Source organism: Enhydra lutris, unplaced genomic scaffold, assembly GCF_002288905.1.
Source record: "Enhydra lutris kenyoni isolate GAN:26980312 unplaced genomic scaffold, ASM228890v2 scaffoldscaffold69, whole genome shotgun sequence".
Classification (NCBI taxonomy): Eukaryota; Metazoa; Chordata; class Mammalia; order Carnivora; family Mustelidae; genus Enhydra; species Enhydra lutris.
The window spans coordinates 7172970-7193880 of NW_019154153.1; the positions used below are offsets into that span (position 1 = coordinate 7172970).

Genomic DNA, 20911 nt, shown 5'->3' on the forward strand with positions numbered 1-20911 from the left:
GTGGGACTGGAGGCAGAAGCAGTCACAGGTGCTGTGAATCTCCGTGCTGACGGATGAGACAGTGAGGAGAATGACCTCCGGAGCAGGGAGACTCTCAAGGTCATGAACTCTGATCTGGATATTTGGGTTTTTTTGTTGTTGTTGTTGTTTTTTAAGATTTTATTTATCCATCTGGCAGACAGAGATCACAGGTAGGCAGAGAGGCAGGCAGAGAGAGAGCAGGAAGCAGGCTCCCTGCTGAGCAGAGAGGCCGACTCGGGGCTCGATCCCAGGACCCTGGGATCATGACCTGAGCCGAAGGCAGAGGCTTTAACCCACTGAGCCACCCAGGCGCCCCTGGATATTTGTTTTGAGATTCCTATTGCTTCTGTAACAAATTACCACCCATTGAGTGGCTTACCATAACACACATCATTTTATAGTCCTGAAGGCCTGGAGTCTAAAATGAGTTGTTCCTTCAGTCAGCCTTAGAGGAGAATCGGCTTCCTCGCTGCCGCCAACTATTGGAAGCAGCTGCCTGCGTTCCTTGGCACGTGGCCCCACATCACTCAGCCTTCTGCTTCCGCCTTCAAATCTCCTTCTCTGGCTCTGACCTTCTGTCTATTCTCATAGGACTCCCACTGATCACACCTGGCCCACCAACATAAGCCAGGATAACCTCCCCATCTCAAGATCCTTAACTTAATTACCTGTGCATAAAGCCCTCTGACACGCAGGGTGACCTCCTCACAGATTTTGGAGGGTTTGGACGTGAGGGGCCATTAAAGTGGAAATGCCCAATAGGCCCTCCGTTACCATGATGAGTTTAGGGAGAGGTCAGCTCCAAAGAGAGAAAGTGAGAGGGGGCGAGTGCCTAGTGAGAGCTGAGAGGGGGTCAGAGACACAAAGCCCGAGGAAGGCTCACTCCTCTGCAGCTTCTCCACACATGTTTGCAGAGGGCCTGATGGGCCGGCAAGGGACTGGGTTCTACGGAAAACACAGAAATTAATCAGGTGAAGTTTACTTTAGAGGAGCTTACCACCAAACTGTGAAGCCACAAGAGAACACGGCGAAGGTCAATGAGTCAGCATGAGGGAGATTCAAACAAGGTAATCCATGGAGGAAAAGACTGGGGTGTTCTTCATGAAGTGGTGGCATTTGACCTTAGTAAGAGGAGCAGGAAAGAAGTTTCTAGAAGTTAAGGGAGTGAACCAAGATGGTACATGTAGCACCAGGGACACCCAAGGGAGAAATGTCTAGAAAGAAGGTACGGTCAGCATGGTGAAAGGCTGCTGCAGCAGCAGCAGGAAGAAAACAAGCCCCCAAATGATCCCTGGTGGGGTGTCTAGGAGGGCAGAGAGCGCCCAGTGAGAGCGGGGGTCCTGCCTGTTGCCCCCCTGGCTGGAGAGATGAGCAGTCCCCGGGGAGATGGGTGTGGCAGGTCCTTAGTTTGCCTGCCCCGAGATTTCAAACATTACCACCAGGGGGCGCACAAAAGCCAAAGTGGTCCTTCAGCCCCAACCGGGGTTTTTCCAGAAACAGGATGCCCCGAGGGAAGGGAGGGAAAGTTTCCCACTCCCAGCACCACAAAGCCTGGAAGCCCTCTCTGCCTCCGTGTGATCTCTGACTCAGGGGCTTACCCAAATTTTCCCCTTCCAGCTGCAGCAAACCACATTTTTTTCCATCTCTCCCTTTCCTGGTTACCCATAGAACTGCCCGTAATAAACACACTTTGGCCCAGAGGCTTTTTGCACCATGGATTGTCAGATGGAGGGCACCCCGCCATCTCCTAACCCAAAGTGCCCATTCTACAGGTGAACAGCCTGACACCCAGAGACAGCAAGTGACTTGTCCAAAATAAACCAAGGGGTTAGATTAAGACTTCAGATGGCCACACTCATGTTATAAGGACCCCCTTGATTGTATATAATTTGGAGCTGCACCATACCCCGCCCCATTGCTTCTATAACAGTAACGGTAACAACAGCTCCCATTTCTTGCTCACTTGTGTGCCAGGCACTGAACTAAGCCCTCCTACAGAACTACCTCATTCAATACGCACATTACCCTGAGAAGGGGTTTCTAGTATAAGCTTAATAGTTACTGAACTCTCCTCCCACCTGCACTGGTTAACAGGTGGGGGGAGCAGGGAGGAGAGGAGAGAAGAATACCAAAAGATAAAATCCTCTTTCCCTCCGACCTGTTTCTCCCTAGGTAGGTGGCCTCTGCCTCAGAGCAGCACAATGGGACATTGTCTGATTTCCTACCACCCCCACATACTGCCCGGCCCCAACCGTCCTCAGTGGACACTAGATTAGGGTGAGTGACGAAGGTGAAACATTACCAAAATTCCTGCAGTCCCTCGCTCTTAGTATTGTGCAACACTGAGGGGAACCCGGCTCGGGCTCGAAGCTTCTCTTTCCTCATCACAGCAGGCTCCCAAGAAGCCTTAGAACACGTGAATGGAGTTCCCCATCATCTGGCTCCAGCTGTTCTGGCTGAGATCTCCCCCGCCTCCTCCCGCCTACACACACACACACACACACACACACACACACACACACAGAGTCCTCTCTTCTGGTTTTGCTGCACTCTCCAGCCTATACCCCATCTCCCCATCTTGTTCACTTCTCTCTGTCTCTCACCTGACCTCTCCTAGGGCCTCCTGACTGCTCTCCACATGTCCCCACCTCACCTTTTGTGTCCCATGCTCCCCTCACACTACCCAGTTGCAGGGCCCGGTTACAACACATTGCCTGTCACCTTCCTCATAATCCCCCAAAGCTCTGAGGTCGGGACAGACAAACACTAGTCCTTATCCCCTGCACCTCCTGCCCTCCCCACCCAACGGCCTAAAATACAGGTAACCCTCAACCTAAATCACACAGCAAGGGGAGGCTCCCCCTCTCCCCAGCCCCTGGGTCTCCACCTTGACCTTCCACATACCTCCCCCAGCTGTGAGCTCCACCCCAGACCCCAGACAGACCCAGGGCCCCAGGCTTTGCCAGAAGATTCTTCTGTGAAACAACTTTCCCTTTAGTTCTGCAGCATCACTTCCCAGTCTGTGTCAGAGGCCCCTCCTCAGAGCTCCCTCAGCCTCCAAGCCTATCTCCAAGCCCCAAACAGTACTCTCCCCCACTGTCTGGCCACCTGAGTCCCTCTACTCCTGCCCTGGACACGCAGCTCCTGCCCCTAAGGAGCCCCCTTAGGAGTAGAACATGAAAATGTTTTTGAACAAATCAATGAAACAACTGAGAGTGATAATAAAAAGCAAAATCAGAGCTACAAAGGGCGACGCCCTCTGTTTCTAGTGGGTGAAATTTGAGTTAGGCTCCTTTTTTGCTTGTTGGTATTTTCTGATGTTTCTTGCTTTTGTAAGGGAAACTTCATTTGGGAAAAAAAAAATACAAAGAGGCTTCGGGACTCCAAAAGCAGAAGGAATCTCCTCATCCTTTGGTGAGAAACAGGAGAGGAGTTTCTCCAACTGAAGAGGTAGGGCCAGGCAGTCAGAAGGCCCACACCACATGCCACAGGCAAGGCAAGGCCACACAGAAGTGGGGAGCTGAGTAGGGCAGGGAGTGCCGGGGAGAGCAGCATTCAGCATAGACACGAGATGAGGAATAGAATGCCAGATGGGTAATTTCAACTCAGGTCACTGAATGTGGGGAGCTACAGAAAGTTGTGGAGCCCAGGAGAAACGGGATCAGAACTCAGCATGTCGAGGTCAAAGGGCAAGAGGAAAGGCGCTGGGGAGTAGAGGTGAGAACAGAAGCCTGGATAGGAACTCTCTCTTCTCTCAGGGCATCTGAACCCCAAGACCAGGAAGCACCGCAGGACCCCTCGACTTCCTCAGCCATATTACTGTTCAGGAACCATATTTGAAAATTACTCCCATAAGCCTCCATCCTCTCTTGCCGCCTGGACTGCCAGTTGCTAATTCCTGTTCCACAGAGCGAGATGCCAAGTAAAGAGTGTACTCCATGAATGAAAGTTTGCAAGTAGCCGCCTCAAGGAGAAATAAAGCCCGGCGGCTCCCCTTCAAATCGAGTACAGAGCAAGAAGAGCCTTCACTCGGCGGGCAGCCGCCTGGAGTAAGGGGACTGGATCCCAACCCCAACCCCCAACGACCCAAGAAAGGTCTCCCGTAGCAAAGAGCTCAGGCAGGAAGATCAGAATCAACAAAGCGGGAACTTCAGGGCAAGGCTTCCACAGAACTCCTAGGTAAAAGCGGAGAGGAGGAGGGGAGCGAGCAGTCTGGAATGATCCCGGGGCTGTTGAGAGGAAAGGGGAAGGTCGGCGGCGGGAAAGAGGGTCGGGCCAACGAACGTGAGCGAGAGGGCTGTGCCCGGAGGAAGGAGAGGAAAGGGCAGAGCGGGCTCCAAGACCGCTGAGCCCCAGTATCCCCCGGAAGCCGGGCGGGAGCCGGCCTCTGGGCGTAGGCGGGGCAGGTGGGGCCAGGGGCCGAGTCGGCCGGGGGCGGGGTCCACGGCACATGCGCACCGCAGCCACTGGGCTCAGTAAGGAGTGGCACTTTTTAAAAGTGCAGCCCGGAGGCCAGCCTGCAGCCGCCGAAGCCCCGGCCCCAAGTCTGCAAACCCTCGTCCCGGCCGCGCGCGCCCCCAGTTCCACACGGGTCCGGCCCAGGCCAGTCTAGCCCGCACCATGCCGGTCAAAGGAGGCACCAAGTGCATCAAATACCTGCTCTTCGGATTTAACTTCATCTTCTGGGTGAGTGAGCGCCAACCGCCGCGCGCTCCTCCCCGGAGCCACCTGTTCATCCCGGAGACCCTGTCCGCGGTCCGGGCTGCCGGTAACTGGCACTCCCGGCGCCGGGTGGACTCCGGGCGGGAGGAGAAAGGGCACCGCGGCCGCCAGCTGGCTCCTCGACCGGGTCCGGAGACGAGCGGGGCGGGCACGATCGTAGGGGCTCCTCCGAACCCGAGCCGGGCAGCGGAGCGCGGGGGGCTCTAGGGAGCTGGGGCGGGGAGACCGGCCCTAGCCCTCTTTTTCGCCGAGGGTTTGGGGTGGGGTTCGCGTCTGCTCCCTCCCCTCCCCCAGCCCCTCCGAGTGCCGGAGGGGAAGGCGGCAGGGAGAAACGGAGCACCCTTCTTCTGGGAACTTCAGGCCCTGACCAGGGACGACTGTGGCGGGCAGCACAGTTCGCGATCTGGGTGGGGTCTCACAAGTGGCCGGGGCCGCGAGGAGGGGATGGGGGGAGATGCGGGCGCTCTGAGGATTTCAGTGGGGCGAGGAGAGCTCAGCCCAGACCTGTTGACACTTTTACACTGGAAAGGGAGAGGGAGGGAGGATTGGGAACGCGTCCCTGAGTGAGAGTGGGAGACCCCCTCCACCCTCCAGGAGGTTCCTGCAGGCTTGATTCTGAGCCCGCCGTGAGAAAGTCGGAACTCCCTCGAAACTACCTGAAAGACTAGCTTGTCTTGATTTTTTTTTCCCCCAAAGGCGATAAGTATCTGAACTGGAGAGAACTCTGGGAGAGTTGGGGAGAGGTGGGGCAAATGCCTGTTGGCGCTTTTAGTCCTGTGTTTCCCCATTTCCGGGGGAAGATCGGGTGCCCTCCGCCTACTGCTAGCCCGGGTCCTCCAGCCTGGCCTACACCCCTGTGCCAGCCCACCCAGTGCCTGGGCGGGGCCACGGACAGTGGTTCACCTGGATAGGACACCGGGCTGGGGAGCTGCATGACACCCACTGCTGGCCGCACTTGGCCTTTCTGCAACTGGAAAGCCTGAGGCAGGCACCTTCTCTTGGGGGATTAAGGGACCACCCAGAGACGGAAAGAAGCAAGGAAAAGGGAACCTTTGTGTCCTGAGTCTGAGGCCCCCATGCCCTGCACACAAATGGATGGCATTTGCTCCTTTGCAGTTAAGGAAGGAGTTTGGAAAGGCAGTTCCTGTACTACTAGAGAGACGGCTGTAGAAATAGGCATGCCACCAGAGCCTTGTAGCAAAAAATATACTGTACCTGTTCCCCTGGAGCTGGTCACCGGGGTCCCCACGAACCTTGGGGCAAACCTCTTCAGATTTTAATCCTTTCTCCTGAGCCGATGCTAAGAGTCTGACCTGCCATACACAACACATATTCTAGTGAGGATGCCACATAGACGTACCTCTGTCCAACACTTGGCCTGTTTTAGGGAGACCACCCCACACAGCAGTGGGCACTCTTCCTCCCTGTGTTCCCACCAGCCCCCAGCAACCAGCCAGCTGGCTCCCAGGCTGGGCGTCCTCCTCTCACCAACCTCTGGCACCAGAAAAGAATGTGAGAAGGCTGGCTAGCCCCGCCCCACCCCACCCTTGTCCTTGGGGAGTCTTCCTCTCCCCTCCCCAGCACAATCTCCCCTGCTACCCTGTTACTTAGTCCTCAGTTATCTGCCTCGGCTGCATCAGGGGTTTGGGCCAGGGAGGAACCACAGACTGCCATGTGCCTTCACTACACACACACACACACACACACACACACACACACACACACACACCCTACACCACCCCCCCACCCCCCACCCCCCCGCCATGTGGCTCCTGCAGGAGCCTGATGAGAGGCTCCAGTGCTCCCGGTATCTGCTCAGTCTCATTGTCTCCAGCCTGTACCACCCCACCCATATTCAGAGCTGCCCCTACCTGGACCAGGCACTGCTGGTCAGCCACGTCATCTGAAACAGATATGACTGAATCTGGAAGTGTTTGGGTCCACAATTAGGAATGACTTTGGTGATTATCCAGTCCAGCCCTTATATTCACAGTGAGAAAGCAGAGAACCAGAGAGGGGTGGGGTGATTGGCCCAGGATCCCGGAGTCCGAATCAATACCATAAGCCCTGGGTCCCTGACTTAAGTCCCATCCTCTTCTGTCTCCATCAGGAAACCAACAAGGGGACCTGGTAGTGGACTTGGGGGAGGGGGGACAGCGCGGGTAAGCCACATTTTTCTGAATTAACGATTGTTCAGTAGGCCTGTATGTATTAAGGTCCCTGAAGAGATTCTAGAATAAAGGAGTATCAGGATCCACTGGGGCAGTGTTCTACAGTCTGCAAAGGCCTTTTCCAGGTCCCATGAGAGAAGCCGGAGCAGGAAGCATTATCCCCATGGTACCAGTGACCAGGAAACTAGTCTCCGGAAAGGTTAAGTGACTTATCCAGGGTCATGTGGCAGAATAGCATCAGGAGTAAGTTTAAAGCCACGTCTGGTTGACTTAAAGTGCAGTCTGCTTTCCACCCCAACCCGCAGCCATGCCCAGCCAGGCAGAAACAAGCTCTCCTAGATACCTTTAAAGGGAACGGCTCAAATTGTAATAATGGCACCGGTTACCTTTCTCTCTTGAGACCAGGAATTTTTAAACTTGGCATTTGGGATCTGATGCGGGCCTTGGAAAACAGGAGTGTGAGGCCAGGAGCCAGCAATACCTCATGAACAAAGGATGCTGGGAGGGGTGGCCTAGCAGCGACCCAGAGAGAGAAGCAGTGGGATGATCAGGGTGGGGAGATGGCACACGTCTGCGCCGGCCTCGGACCCTGTGGAACCCCAGTGACAGCTGAGCCCACGCTCCCTGAGTAGGGCCTCTGATGCTCACAGCTAGACCAGCAACCAGTCTGTTCGTCTAACACCCCACAACCCTAACTTCTTGACTCTCAGTTGTTTCTATATTTTCCTCTGGGGCATCTTGCCTACCCATCTACCCCCCGCCCAAAAAAAAACAGTGGAAATCTGGACAGGGACCTGGGTATTAGTCTAGTTCTGTCGTCAGGTCACTTTGACATCCTGGGAAGTGGCTTTTGTGTTTCAGACCTCCGTTTGCTCATCTGTAAAACCAGTGGGTTTTACAATTTTTTACAATTGGGTCTTTACCTCTGAGACCTGATTCTTGGTCTCTTTTCTGTTGACCTCACGTTTCCCTCTGTCGCCCGGGATAGGGTCCCTCTGTTTAGGGGTTCTCTGTTTTCCTGGCCCTCAGCAATCCGTGGTAGTCCTGCCCACTGGTCGGCGCATGGCACATTCAGCCCTCCCCCACCACCAGCAGACGGAGCTGGTGTCTGCGCCAAGGACTTGCCGTGGGTTAAATGAGAGAACGTATGGGCTGCCCTTGGCATAGCTTAGCGCCAGACCCAGTAAACTTCCAACCAAAGCCGCTATTACTCCACAGTTGAGAAAGTAGATTGAGGCCATGGGGAGGGTAGGAGCCCTTCCCCAAGAAGTGTGGAAATTGAAACCAGGGATGTAGGCAGGCATCCACACTCCACACATCCCCCCGCCCCCTTCCGACTTCCTGCATCACGGCCAACCTCGTGATCCACCCCACCTCCATGATTCCTGCTCCAGGACACCCACTCCATCTCTTGTGCGGCTCCACGTTTGACTGTGGGGTGGCCCCAATTCTGAAAATAAACTACACAGCAGAGAAACCCTAAGACCTCAGACTTCTGGGCCTAGGCAGTGTACAGACCTAGCAGTGTAGACAGGGGCAGAAGCCCCTCCCACCCCACTTGCTGCTTCCCCCAGAAGCTGTTGGCCTTCTGCGTTGGGCTGAGCAAGCAGCTGGGACGCTTGCCTGAAATGGCTCCCCACCTTTGGCACACAGACAGCGGGAGCTCTGGTAAAGCTGGCGGTGTCTGTACTGAGGCTGGCAGGTTTGGGGAGAGGTGAGAGGAGGCCAGGTGTCTGCATCTGCTAAGAAAAAGAGGACCTCTCCCCTGCCGGGAATCTTGACGGCTTGCCCCTCACTTTTTGCTGCAGTGGTTGTCAACAGCAAAGCTCTGATTCCTGATTTTGGGGTGCAGGGGGATTCCTCTACACAAACACTACCCCTATCCTTTCAGAGTGGCCCATGGCACCGTTCCAGACCTGACTCTTCTGTACTCAAAGGAAGAGGTTTGAGGACTTGGAACCACTTGAATAAGCAGCCCATGGAGGGCCGTCCTTGCCAGGACACCTAACCAACTCTGCTAAATGAGTCTTCTGTGGCTTCAAACGGCACAAGTCAGCGTTCTCACACCCTTTTGTATTAGATGTGGAATCTTCCTGTTAGACGCAGTGCTGGGTGTCCTGTGTTTGATTTGTGTGCTTGTTTTCTGGTTCAGTTCAATTTTATGAGGAGGTGTGGCTTTGGGTCACACAGTTCGCAACTTAATAATACACCTCCAACTGGCAAAAGCGCCTTTTCTTCTGAAGAACCTAAGCCTTGACAGTTCTTTGCTGGGTGTGCCTGGCTGTAGGTAAGGGTTACGGACCTGAGGTCATGGGTCATCATGGCTTCTGTGGCCTGTTGTCTCCTTGGTAGACAAGTATTCTTTTTTTTTTTTTTTAAAGATTTTATTTAATTATTTGTCAGAGAGAGAGAGGGAAAGAGAGCAAGCACAGGCAGACAGAATGGCAGGCAGAGGCAGAGGGAGAAGCAGGCTCCCTGATGAGCAAGGAGCCCGATGTGGGACTCGATCCCAGGACGCTGGGATCATGACCTGAGCCGAAGGCAGCTGCTTAACCAACTGAGCCACCCAGGCGTCCCGGTAGACAAGTATTCTTGACGGACCTGTGTCCAGCTGGGGAGAAGAGAGTGAAGTTTGAGGGGGTGCAAGTTTCTATTCTGCGTTCCCCCTTCCCTGGTCCAGGGGAGGGGCGTGGGGGGGGTCAGTGGAATTGCCTCTGGGCCTGCCACAGGTCTTTTCAACCAAAGCCCTGCAGAAACCTTCTTTCCTTCCATCTCTTCCAAACGAAAAAGCGGTGACTTACTTATTCTGGGGTTTTGAAACTCTGGGCAAGAGCCCGATGTTCTCAACTACTCGGAAATGTCCTCTGCAACTGAGGAGACCAGAAGGGCTAATCTTAACAATACACTTTTTTTTAAATTTATGTTTTGAAGTCTGACTGCAGATCACTTGCCTGTTTCATTCTGTGGAAAAAGTAATGCTGGTCCAGGGACATTTTCATTTTCCATCAAGTGATGGCATGCAGCTGTGGAAAGCAGCATCCTGTCTCCAGATGAGATAATTTTATAATAATTATATCCATCCGGTAATTCCAACTCCTGTCCGCCCCCCCATCCCCAACCACCACCGCCACCCCCAAAAAGTCCTTCATTCTGAATCCTTTTTAAGTACTGTGTGCCATTGTCCTAGGCTCATGGACCTTAACCTTTTTAGGGAATTCCACAAAATCAGAGACCCACCTCCAGAAAAATGCTTTTGCCTCCTTTTTTTTTTTTTTTTTTTTTGCTTTTTTTTTTTTTTTCTGGAGGCCAATGAATGCCTCATACTGGTTTTTCTCCTCTCTTGGTTTCCAAGCAACCTCTTCTCTGTTCTGAATCCCATGCTTCAGCCATGAGCCGGGGGTTGCCTTGCCACCACCCAGGGACTGTGTGGGGGAATCCGGGGTGACTTGAGAAAGCGTGAGTTCCCCAAAGGTCAAGAGCAGCCTGGACTGGAGAGCCAGCCTCCCCACCCATACTTGCTCTGACTCTCAGCTTAATCATTGCCCAAGGAGTGGCTTTGACTCTCGATTAATTTAATGAGTGTACTGTATTTCTGATCCACATGAAGAATCCGACTTTATGAGCTTCTCGCCAAGTTTTGCTTCTTGGGTTAGTTTTTCCCATAGTTCAGGTGATTTGTATTTGTTTAGGAAGAACCAAGTTCTCTGTTTCCCTCCACCTCCTTCCCATCAAATGGAGAGTGATACAGCCAACCTTCCTGGGCCTTGCCCTTAAAGGCTTTGGAAGGGGCTGGGTGGTGGGGGGGGTGTTTGGAGATTTGGACTCCTAGGGAGATGATATTCAATTTGGTTGAATATCAGAGGAGGGTGAACCCCTCTGACTGAGAGGGGCCTGGATTCATTTGATTCTGGCAAAGATCCCTGGGTAGAGAGATGTGGGGACTATGGACTTGGAGAAAAAAAAATCAGAAATCTGGATTTTAAAGGTCCTTCTTGTTCAGTCCTTTTGCCAGCCACTGTACAGGGATGATGAAACAGTGACTCTTAGTGACTCAAGCTGGCTCTTGCTGAAGGAAAGTCACTCTTCAAAGCTTAATCCTGTTACTGTTGTGTTCAGTGTACATTCCGGGTTCCAGTGAACACCTCTTAGGCCGGGCAGGCCAATGGGCCGTGACTTCTACTAAGCCCTCGCCTCCAAATTGCTCAGGACTCAGCCCCTTGCTTCTGTTCCCAGTATAAGCTGCTTTTCAGTTTCCAAGTATAAAAACACCACAACACATGGATCATAGCAGAAGACCTTTGCGTGGGACTTAAAAATATGATAAAGTAAGTCAGACAGTTTTACTGAATTCAAAACAGGTTTCTATAGCGTTCTAGTTTTATCTTTAAGCCTACATTGATTGAGGCAATAGCATGATAAATGAAAACCTGATATATTAAAACTTTATACAGAAAGATCAGCAAAGGGACGGACGCTTAGGTGGCTCAGTCCGGGAGCCTTCAGCTCCCAGGGTCATGGGATTGAGTCCCATACCTGGCTCCTTGCTCACTGGGAGCCTGCTTCTCCCTCTGCCTGCTGATCCCTCTGCTTGTACTCCCTACCCGCCTCCCCCATGACAAATAAATAAATATAATCTTAAAAAAAAAAAAAAGATCAGTAAAATCATATTTACGAACTCTTGCTTTTCAAGTCAGTAGCATTTTGGTGTTTTTAAAAGATAGTTTGCTATAGACTAGAATGTTTGTGTTCCCCCAAAATTCATATGTTAAATCCTAAAACCAGTGTAATGGAATTTGGAGGTGGGCTTTTAGGGGTGATGAGGTCGTGCGGTTGGAGCTCTCATGAATGGGATTAGTGCCCTTATAAAAGAAGAGGCCCCAGAGCGTGCCCCGCTCCCTTCCACCATCTGAGATTATAGCAAGAAGACAGCCCTCTGTGGACCAGGAAACAATTCCCCACCAGACACCAAGTCTTTGGTGTCTTGATCTCGGACTTCCTAGCCTCCAGGACAGTAAGAAACAATTTTTGTTGTTAAGCTGCCTGACCGATGGTCATTGGTTATAGCCACCCAAACGGGCTAAGACATAATTATTCACAGGTTCAGATCAACATCCCTTCTTCCCGTCTAGGTGAGCAGTTGCGGTGTGCCATTTTTCATGCCCAGCTCACATCAGTGCCCCCCTCTAGTGGGCAGCAGGCCCCCTCACCCCCACAGCAGCCCCCCTGCTCCAGTCCGTAGAGACAAGAAACTTGTCTCTTGTCCCTTCCCACTAAGATTCTCTCTCCTGCTCTCCCCGATGCGGTGTGAAGTCTTCCCATTGCTTCCCGTGATACGGGGCTGTGGATTTAAATACATACTGTTACGCTTAGGCTTTCTAAAGTTTTCTTTCTGCCAGCCTGAGAACCTCTTCTCATGCTCTACTTTCTCCCATTCCCACCATATTCTAGTAGCTCCGACTCCGTAAGACAGATAACCCTTAAGAGACCCAGAAAGCTTATTTCAAGTAGAAATTAGCTTCTCTCCCCGTGTTGGGGAGAGCCTGTTAGGGTGAGAAGCTGGCATTATCCTCCTCCTGTGGCAGGTGCCTCCCAGGACCCCATAGCCAGGGCCGTAACACAGGCCTGTGGTCATGCCCTTTGGTGGCAGGATGGTGCTGTGGGGGAAGGGCAGAGGTTCTGGGCTTCCCCTTGGGGCCATTCCTATTCGGGATGCAAGGACCGTGGCCAGTGGGCAGCTGTAACCGTGTCTGCACTGCAAGGCTTGCCATAGTAGCAAAGCTGGGATGAGAAGAGGACACGCCAAGTGACTCTGGGGAATCTGTTTCCCAGAGCAGTGCTGTGTCCACACCAACTTTCTGGCCAGTACAGCAAGGGCATAGATGAAGTTCTCGGGCCACAGACCAGAAAGAAGAAGTGCATTCTCTCTCTCTCTCTCTCTCTCTCTCTCTCATTCTGTCTCTCTCAACTCTGTTCGTTGGGCAGCTGGCCTCAGAGAAAGGCCAGGGTCAGTGATGCCTCCAGGCCAGGTGGCCGAGGCAGGTGCCTTCCTGTCCTGAGAAGGTAGGGCCTTCTGCTAGTTCAAGTAGGCTTCCCTGAGACCTTTTAAGGATATAAGGTGCACTTTTGAAATGCAATCAGCTATGGCTGGGAGGGAGACAGGACAAAAGTGAAAAATTCTGGCTCTGAAATTAATGACACTGATCAAGGAGACAGTTCTGCAGAACAATTGAGAATCTGGGCTTTGCAGTCAGACTCTCCGGGGTTCAAGTTCTCGCTCAGCTGCTTATTTGCTATGGGATCTCTGACGAGCTGCTTCTGTGTCCAGGTTTTCTCAGCTAAAAAATGAAAGTAAATGTTACCTACTTGGTGGGTCTGTTGTGAAAATTAAAGAGTACAGGCACAGAGCTGCAGGCAGGGTATGGGGAGAGCAAGAGTTACAGGCTAGCTGGCCAGGAGCATACTGTTAACCCTTGAACATTACAGGGTTTAGGGACACCAACGCTGTGCAGTCAAAAATCTCTTTCGAACATTTGCCTTCCCGAAACTCTACTACTAATAGCCTACTGTTGACCGGAAGCCTTACGGATAACAGTAAGATACTGTTAGCACATACTCTGTGTATGTATTATATGCTGCATTCTTAAAATAATCGAGAAATGAAAATAGTATTAAGAAAATCATAAGGAGGGGCTCCTGGGTGGCTCAGTGGGTTAAAGCCTCTGCCTTCAGCTCAGGTCATGATCTCAGGGTCCTGGGATCGAGCCCCACATCGGGCTCCCTGCTTGGCGGGAAGCCTGCTTCTCCCTCTACCACTCCCCCTGCTTGTGCTTCTGCTCGCTCTCTCTCTGTCAAATAAACAAGTAAAATCTTTTAAAAAAATAAATAAATAAAATCATAAGGAAGAGAAGACACATTTACAGAACTGTAGTGTATTTATCTGCAAAATTTGCATATAAACTGAAATCCGTGTGTGCAAATGGCAACTATAATTAAGAGACCCAAAATGAAGGCAGAGATCATGGCAGAGGGATGGGATGGATGATAGGTTGGACACAGCAGTTGGAGACCTTCGGCCCCGCTCCTCCGCTAGCTTTTGGCCCCATGATGAGGAAGGAGGGCCATTTCACTAAGCAGAGCTGGGTGTGCCTGTTGCCAGCACTGCCAGTCCATACACCACATGGCATGGCTTCAAAGGTCTAAACAAATGGGCATCTCCCACCACTCAGGGCCATGCAGGCAAGTGGTAACCGGTCCCACAGATGGAATGAGAGCTAGCTGGTCCACATGGCTAAAGTGTATAAACAAGAGTGAGTGAGTGAGTGAGTGAGTGTGTGTGTGTGTGTGTGTGTGGTCGCCAGGCATCTTAGTGAGGCATACACAATGGAAAACAAATGTGTGGTATTCTGGAATTTAAAGCAAAACATCCCCAAAACAATCCCCCACATCAGATGATTTTGGTTAAGATCAGAATGCCTGCTTTTAGCAGGAACCAGATTTATGGGCTGGCTGATGGGTGTTCCATGTCTGGCAAGCAGGCAGTGGAAATTTGCAGTGAGGTTTCTTGTTTAGAAAGAGGTTATCTTGGGCAGAAGCCCTCCCTCTGGATCCTTCATCCCCCAAACTGCTTAATATTAATATACCATATTAGCTAAAACTTTCTTTCTCTTTTGGGCGGAATAGAGCTCTGGTTTTTAAATGACGCTGACTTTGTCTTTGGAAGGGAGGATTTCTCAGCTCTTGAACTTGTTCAGACCAGGTTGCTGCCTAATTACCATCAAGGTGTACTTAAAAAAAAAAAAAAAAAAAAAAAGCTTACAAGGCCCTTCATCCCCTGACACACCCTGAAGAGGGGACCTTGCTAACTCCCTTCCACCAGGGCTGCTTCAGACCTCTTCATGGCCCTTAGCCATCAGCTCTCTCCCTCTGTCATATGCAGAGCAGGATGACAGAGGGAGAGAGCTGATGGCTAAGTTGTCCCATACCTGCTCTGTGACCTTGGGCAAGTTACTTTATCTCTCTGAGCCCATTTCCTCATCTCCAACTGGGATGATCCTAACTATTTCAAAGGGTATAAGGCAGTCCTACCAGCCCTCTTAGATTCAGAAGGGTTAGAAATCTAGCTCCCTCATATTCCTCTTCTCCCTGGGAAATCCCACTGTTGTTCCTACAGGGCGTGTTCCCCTCTTAGCTGTGCGCACCAGTCTCAGGCAAGCTGGAGTACACCATGGCCCCAAAGAGTCATGCTTAGCAAACGGAGGGTACCCGCATGGTATAGCTGTTGAGCCCCTCCGCCCAGGTACCCCCCCACCCCAAAGTGCACAGAATCCCCAGGACCTGAACCCCTGCAAGGTCAGCGGGCAGGCTAAGCAGGTGCTTAGGAGGTCAGCAATGCAGGTAAGCCCAAGGAATCGTGGGGAAACTAGGTACTTTTTTGAACTTCTTTATATTTTATATTTCTGATTTTTTAAAAAATACTGAATTATATAGGTGGTGGGATGGTGTTGCCATTTTCTCAGTATTTAGGGCAGTAAATGGTCCCAAGAGGCAGAAGTGTTCCTCCCCAGGGGCCTGGCTTCTCAGGGATGGTTGGGTTTGCGTTTTGACCTCCCGACATGCCATCAAGGAGCAGCCCCCTTTAGCGGGGCCCTTTAAGACCCAGGGTGGTGGTTGGGGGTAGGAGAAGTTGACCTGTCAGAAATGCAGATTCCTAGGGGAGGCAGCAAATCAGTGACTCTCCTTATGCCTCACTTTTATTATTTGAGTCCTGAAGGTCATACTGCCAGGGTCTTACGGTTGTTGGACATGATGGTGTATTTAATGTGAAATGTGTGGCAGTGCCTGGCTCAGAGCAAGAGCTCAGGGGTTGCTTTGGGCCCCTCTGGCTGTATTTACTGTTACCACGGCCACTCAGAACGTTCCAGAGATTGAAGTTGTCCGAAAAACACTCCTCTGTGTCTTGCTTTGGATCTGTAAAGCCGCCTCACACAGGATTGTTCCAGGCTGAAACTTTACCACAAGGCTCCATCCTTTTCAGAAGGTGAATTCAAGAACCCCACCTTCCACCTGTCCACAAAATGCCCATTTCAGAGATATCCCCAGCGTGGGAAAGGTGAGTGAGGCGAGGGCCCAGTTTTGGCCTTAACTGGCCATGGCCCCAGCATCAGGACCGTTTGGCCCAGCCCCCCTCCCCCTTGTGGGGTCTGAGAGTTTAACAACAGCCATAGGAAGAAGAAATGTGCTCTGCCTCCAGACCAGGAAGGGTGGCCTCAGCACCTCTCCTGTTCGCTTCTCATGTTTCCCAAAAGGAGGTCAATTCCTCTTATCTAGAACTTTCTTTATACCTTGAAGCCAGGTGTCAGAGCAGGGCAGGGCCAAAGTCACCACAGCTTCTATGTGGACACCACAGGGAGGAGAGGGAAGGTGGAGCTGGCCCCAGAGGGTGCCTTTTCTTCACCCGATGATGGTGGGCTTGCCACCACCACCTCTCCCAGCCTCAACAGAGGGGGAGGGGAAGGAGAGCGAGAACAAACCCCAAGAAGTTAGCGGTCAGGGCTCCGTCCCTCTTGGCCTTCTCTTAGGTGGGGCCTGGTGCCCTGAATCTAAATGACCTCGCCGCAGCAGGTGAGGTAAGGTTCAGTCAAGGCAGAGCATTTAGCCAAATTCAGCATGTCCAGAGGACCTTCTTGTCCCCCAAGAAAAGTCCGTAGGGGTCCCCAGTCTTCCCATTCCCGGCTGGGCAGGGAGGGAGCACAGGTGAGAAGGACGGGAGCTTTGAGTCATCTGCCTGGTTCAGGTTCAGTGTGAACGCAGCCTCTGGCTGGCTGTGTCTCTTGGAGCGAGTTGTTACTTAACCTCTTGGAACCTGTTTCACCTCTGAAGTAAAGGTGACGAGGATTAAATGAGATGGTGTACGTCCGTCACTGCCTGTAACATGGGACACGCGTGGGTACTCAGAATAACTAATTGCTCCACTTACTATATGATTTTCCTTTGTTTCGCCTCTGAAGGAGTTGCTCATGACAGAAAAGGCTGCCAGAAGTCAACTCAACACTAACCTACGACATCATTACCCATCAGCCCCTGCTTTAAAAAAAATTTCTTCCCCCCCTAGAATTTAGGGTTGGCTGAGGAAAAGAATCCACTCAGCCGTAATGGCAGCCCCGCCTGGGGAGAACGCTGGTTGCAGAAATCAGGAGGAAGTTTTCTTACCAGGAGTGCCCTGCTACAGAGGCTGTGGGAAGCATTTTGGCTTCTTGGGGAAGAGAGTTCACAGGGCTGAGGCTATGGGATGAATACTATGGGATGAATACTGCATTTGGAAGCCAAATGCAGGTTCTAACTTGACCTGTTTACTAGGACTGCTCAGGCTCAGTGGGTTCAAGATGGAGTTGTCCAGCCATTATCTGTTTCATACCTCTTGCTTCATTCCTGCTTACCTGTCCTGTATCCTCCCTGTTCGCCGTCACCGTGCAGCAGTTCAGGGTGGCCCCGAGGCCCTGTCCCGTGGTGGGACAGCTGAGCCCACACTCTGGATTGCAGTGTAAACGGGAATGCCGAAATTCTGCCCCATGTTGGGTGGAGCCCAGTGAGAGCTCATTCCCCCCCACCCCCACCCCCTCCATGGCTTCCTGCCCTTCAGCACTGGCGTCTAGGAAGCTAGTCTCTGGGCTCAGAACATCCAGAGAAAGCTTCTCCATGTGGTCCCGATTGTTTGGTCTTTACATAAAGGCCTAGAGCGTTGGTTCTCAGATGTGAGGGCACATCAGAATCATCTGGGGCGATTGCTGGGCTCCACCCCACCTGCCTCTAATTCAATAAGTAGGATGGGGACAGTGAATTTTCATTTCTAGCACATTCCCCAGGTGATGCCGCTGCTGCTGGTCTGGGGTCCACACATTTCTCGGTGGCCCATCTTCTGCCCTCAGTGTCTTGGTAAAAGCCCCAGGGCAGAAGTGATCCAGAGGGCCGAGATGACCCCAGGGATGACCAGATTCACAGAGAGACTTACTCTCCAGGACCGTCACCTCCGGCGTTTTTTCAGTTCCTCTCAAACAAAACTAAAGTTAATAGCAAGCCCTTGTTGATACCTTCAAATTCTGCTCGGAATTAACTAACACATGTAAGTTACTTGTGATCCTTAGCGAGGCAGGTCATGGCAGTTTTTTCCTGCTCAATAGAGTGGAATTGGGTTTTTGGTGGTGTTTCCCTATGCCGTGGGACCGGTTCTGGGAGCACTCCAGCCTCCGCTCCCGCCGGGTGCCTGTGCCCTTTCCAAAGGCGACAGCCTCAGCCTTCATCTGGAGGTGGCAGAGGAGGGTTCCAGCGAGGATCTGAAGAGGTGGTAGGGCCTAGGCTCCTGTTTGTGCTTGTCGCCAGTGCCCGGCCCGGCCTCCTGACGGGTGAATCAGCCCATCCGAAGCTTGGCAGTCAGCGGTGAGCCAGGGTTGCCATGGAGATGGGTGAGGCCTGAGCCCACAGATCTGGGTGGCCTGACTTGTTTGTAAACGTTGAAGCCTGTGCGAACATAGAGGCTCTTATCTCCACTTCTGAAGCCTTCTTAAAGTGTGACTGGTGTTTTGGGGCCCAGAAAAGGCCGATAGGGGAAACTCACATCCTTGGTATTCAGTCTGTTACTGATTTCCTGGGTGCCATGGGCAACTATGCCTACAGGTCTCCCAGGCTTGGTACCTTTTAAAAAAATAATAATAGTAATAACCAGGGTTGCTACATATCTTTCTGAAGAAGGGAAGTAAGGAGGTAAAATCCCTTCCCTCTCTGCGCCATGAATACCTCCTTCCCACGGAGGTCATTCGGATTACCATTCCTGTCTCATCCTCGCAGAGCTCCTGGGAGGCATATATGGCTGTGAGGAAGGTAAATTTATCCAGCATCCTTCCACCACAGGGCGCTCGCGCAGACATACAGAATCCAGAACCCGGGTGACTTAAATCGCCCAAGCTCCCTCCTGCCCAGCCGCCTCCTAAGACCATAGGGACACAACTGACAGCCAGCAGGTGCTGTGAATCGCCCCCCTATTGTCTTGTGTCTTTCTCGAGGTTTATTATTCTTAGTACTGGCATTATTTTCCCTACAGAATCCAGCTGGCTGTGCCACATTGTGGCTTCCAGACTCTTGTCTGTGCCTCACCTCTCTGAATCCCCCACTTCAAGCTAGGTTAAAGCCAAGACAGGGATCTTGCCATCTTTTTTCACTAATGAGAACTCTGAGGTGTGGAGAAGTCAAGGAAAATGCTAGTGTCAAGACAGCACCTTGGGGGGAGAGGAGCGTGAGACCCAGAGTTCACGGCTTGCCACGAGTCCACGGCCGGCCTCAGACCCACGGCTTCTCAGCAGAGGTGTGCCAGAGACTCCCCTGGCGGGTGTGGGACTCCACAGGCACATACAGAATTCCCAAAGGGGACTCTGATGCCCCCCGCACGTAGATCAGACCCTGGGTGGCCCTGACGGCGGAGCGGGGGCGTCCTACTCCTTGCTTTGTCATTCTTTCTGGGAAGCCACCTGCCCCTCACCGAACAGTGTTACAGCATCTCCTTGACCACAGGTTCACAAAGGGAACAAAATGGCCATAGCTTTTCCAGAAGGACAGTGGGAAGCAGGATAGCAAGCACCCCTCTTTCCCCTATCCCAGCCCCTCCCTGCAGCCTGCCTCCAACCCCACCAGAGTGCTGACGTGACTACCTAAAGTCTGAGGCCAGCCTCAGAGAAACCGCGTGTGGAGAATGAGCCACTCTCCCCCTCTGGGCTTTCTAAGGCAGCTGGATAGAGATAGCATAATGAATATTTTGTCCTATTAAAAAAAAAAAAAGGTATGACCCTCAGGTTGCATTGCAGGAGAAAAGAGGGGACCTGGAGGAGAGTGGGGCCTAGCCAAGACCACCCAGTTTTTTTGCCATGAGAAGATTTTTCTTGGGACTGGGATTTGTCCAAGGCAGATAGGGCTCTTTCCATCTGAGGGGGTGGGCTGCGGTGCCACACGTGTGTAAACACACACACACACACACACACTGCTCTTTTCCTTCTTGTCACATCCTTCTGCAGGCTTTCTTCAAGTGTTTCCATCCGGGGGGCTGCCTATCTGTAAATACCTCCTCAGGTTGGAACTAGAACGAGTTTTACAAACTTGGCATGGGGTCCAGAGCAACCAGGTGCCCTTAAGTGGCATCACACTTTGATTTGTTTTCAATCCGCCTTCAGAAATTAGAGACATTTCCTCTAACTCCAGGTGTGTTTTAGCATAAGATTTCTGGGCCTGGCCCTCCCACCAGGTTTGTGGGGTGACTCCCTGAAGTACTCCTCTTCACGTGGGTGCCTTGAGCAAGATGTGTGTTCAGCGTTGGCAGAGGGGATGACCAGGAAACTCCACTGTGGGCCCGAGCTGGTGCACTGCTGGGTTCTCAGGTCCCCTGGAACCGGCATGAGCCCCAGGTGACAGGGTTACCTGTGCACTCTTCAAAGATCCAAGTGTCAAACTGGACTTCCTGGTGGGGTGAGGACAGTGATTCAGGGGCTCTGCATGAAGTCTCATTTTCAAAAGACTCCATCTGGGTTTGTCCCTAAATTTCACTGTGATGTTCGTCACATGCCCTTGTGGGTCTTTCTCAGTATTTTCTTTGGACAAGTTACTGTTCTTGGCAATTTTTGACTTTGGTAGTGAGATAGCAGAAGTTAGATCTGGATGAAAAGCCAGTGGGAAAGGAGGCTTGTTGAAGGGAAGAGAGAGAGAGAAGATTCGGGTGGGAGTTTCAGAGATTCTGTCCCTTTGAAGTAATCGTCTCATGTATGGGATAATTATTTGTTGATTGATAATTTATTCATTGTTGTGTGCAAGGTGTGGCTGGGCCAAGGGACTAGAAGGCCTGAGAAACAGCTGCCCCGAAGGAGCTTGTGCTCCAGTGAGACCCAAGCCCAGCACACCTGCGAGAGGAAGGGTGTGTGTGTGTGTGTGTGTGTGTGTGTGTGTGTGTGTGTGTGTGTGTG

General features: G+C 52.0%; 1 protein-coding gene across 1 annotated transcript in view; it reads left to right on the plus strand.

Moving 5' to 3' along the window:
* Window positions 1-4498: 4498 nt before the first annotated feature.
* LOC111159754 (CD9 molecule) overlaps window positions 4499-20911 on the plus strand; it is a 33084-nt gene continuing 16671 nt past the window's right edge. Inside the window, exon 1 of the mRNA XM_022522338.1 lies at window positions 4499-4707. Within this exon, the coding sequence (XP_022378046.1) occupies window positions 4642-4707 (66 nt within the window). The 5' untranslated portion in view covers window positions 4499-4641. The remainder of the gene's footprint in view (window positions 4708-20911) is intronic.